This window comes from Austrofundulus limnaeus, unplaced genomic scaffold (assembly GCF_001266775.1).
Source record: "Austrofundulus limnaeus strain Quisiro unplaced genomic scaffold, Austrofundulus_limnaeus-1.0 Scaffold1773, whole genome shotgun sequence".
Lineage (NCBI taxonomy): Eukaryota > Metazoa > Chordata > Actinopteri > Cyprinodontiformes > Rivulidae > Austrofundulus > Austrofundulus limnaeus.
In genome coordinates, this window is record NW_013954175.1 from 24379 (window position 1) to 26064 (window position 1686).

General features: G+C 44.2%; 1 protein-coding gene across 1 annotated transcript in view; it reads right to left on the reverse strand.

Moving 5' to 3' along the window:
* Positions 1–1686, reverse strand: part of igf2r (insulin-like growth factor 2 receptor) — a gene marked incomplete at its 5' end in the record, with an annotated part of 61258 nt that overhangs the window by 20149 nt on the left and 39423 nt on the right. Inside the window, 2 exon segments of the mRNA XM_014033569.1 lie at positions 1129–1262; positions 1364–1445. Coding sequence (XP_013889023.1) covers positions 1129–1262; positions 1364–1445 — 216 coding nt within the window.

Below are 1686 nucleotides of genomic sequence, written 5' to 3' on the forward strand. Positions count from 1 at the left end.
ATCACATGTTGCGTAGCCTCGTCTGACGTAATCACACGTTGCGTAGCCTCGTCGGACGTAATCACGCATTTCGTAGCCTCATCTGACATAATCACGTGTTGCGTAGCCTCGTCTGACGTAATCACATGTTGCGTAGCCTCATCTGACGTAATCACGTGTTGCGTAGCCTCGTCTGACGTAATCACGTGTTGCGTAGCCCCGTCTGACGTAATCACATGTAGCGTAGCCTCGTCTGACGTAATCACGTGTTGCATAGCCCCGTCTGACGTAATCACACGTTGCGTAGCCCCGTCTGACGTAATCATATGTTGCGTAGCCTCGTCTGATGTAATCACGTGTTGCATAGCCTCGTCTGACGTAATCACATGTTGAGTAGCCTCGTCTGATGTAATCACGTGTAGCGTAGCCTCATCTGACGTAATCACATGTTGTGTAGCCTCGTCTGACGTAATCACGTGTTGCGTAGCCTCGTCTGACGTAATCACACGTTGCGTAGCCTCGTCGGACGTAATCACGCATTGCGTAGCCTCGTCTGACGTAATCACATGTTGCGTAGCCTCATCTGACGTAATCACGTGTTGCGTAGCCTCGTCTGACGTAATCACGTGTTGCGTAGCCTCATCTGACGTAATCACGTGTTGCGTAGCCTCGTCTGACGTAATCACGTGTTGCGTAGCCTCGTCTGACGTAATCACGCGTTGCGTAGCCTCGTCTCACGTAATCACGCGTTGCGTAGCCTCGTCTAACGTAATCACGTGTTGCGTAGCCTCGTCTGACGTAATCACGTGTTGCGTAGCCTCTTCTGACGTAATCACGTGTTGCGTAGCCTCGTCTGACGTAATCACGTGTTGCGTAGCCTAGTTTATTCGCAAACTGTCGAGAGGGAAACTAGATGGAAACAGTCTAGATTTGAATTTTTATTTATTTAATTTTTTGCGCATTTTGAAAAGTTCGATAAAAATTCACTCTACAACTGGATAGAAACACGATCTATCTGGCTTTATGCATGTTTCTCCATTAATCATTAATTACTCTACACACACACACACCCTCTTTTCTAAAGATTATATCACAGTACAAAAATGATCAATGCCACCCAACCCTAACTCCTTCCAAGGTTTCTCTCACCTTAGGCGGTCCATTATCAGGGTCCAAACAGACGGCAGCTCCAGGYGGACATAAGACCCCGGGGATGGGGTTTAGAGGCTGACAGATGTTGATGTAAAAGTCTGGAGATCCATCATTGTCTTGCACTGCATCATCTGAGAGGACAAGTAATTATAAAAAAAGATAATTAAATGTGTTATTCTTATGTTTGTCACTAAATAATGTTTGTTCAGCTGTGATGCTTTAGATCAACGACCTGTTGCCGTGTAGAATCCGCTGATGTGAACCAGAGGAGTCAGGTCTATTAGAGTAGAGCCGTTCTGCACTGAACACGTTACCTGATAAATAAATGATGAGATTCAGAAAAGTTGTCCTGAAACACACTGGATAACACCATAAAAACCCATTCTATTCCATTAAAACCGCCAATTTGTTGCCATTTGATAAAGGCATTTAACAAGTGTAGGGCGGGATCTTGAATTATTTGATATTTGATTTAATAAAACGCTTTTTCAGTTTTTTTTAAAAGGGATCCCCGATTAGTTGTAACATTAGACTTTATTTAATAAACATATATTT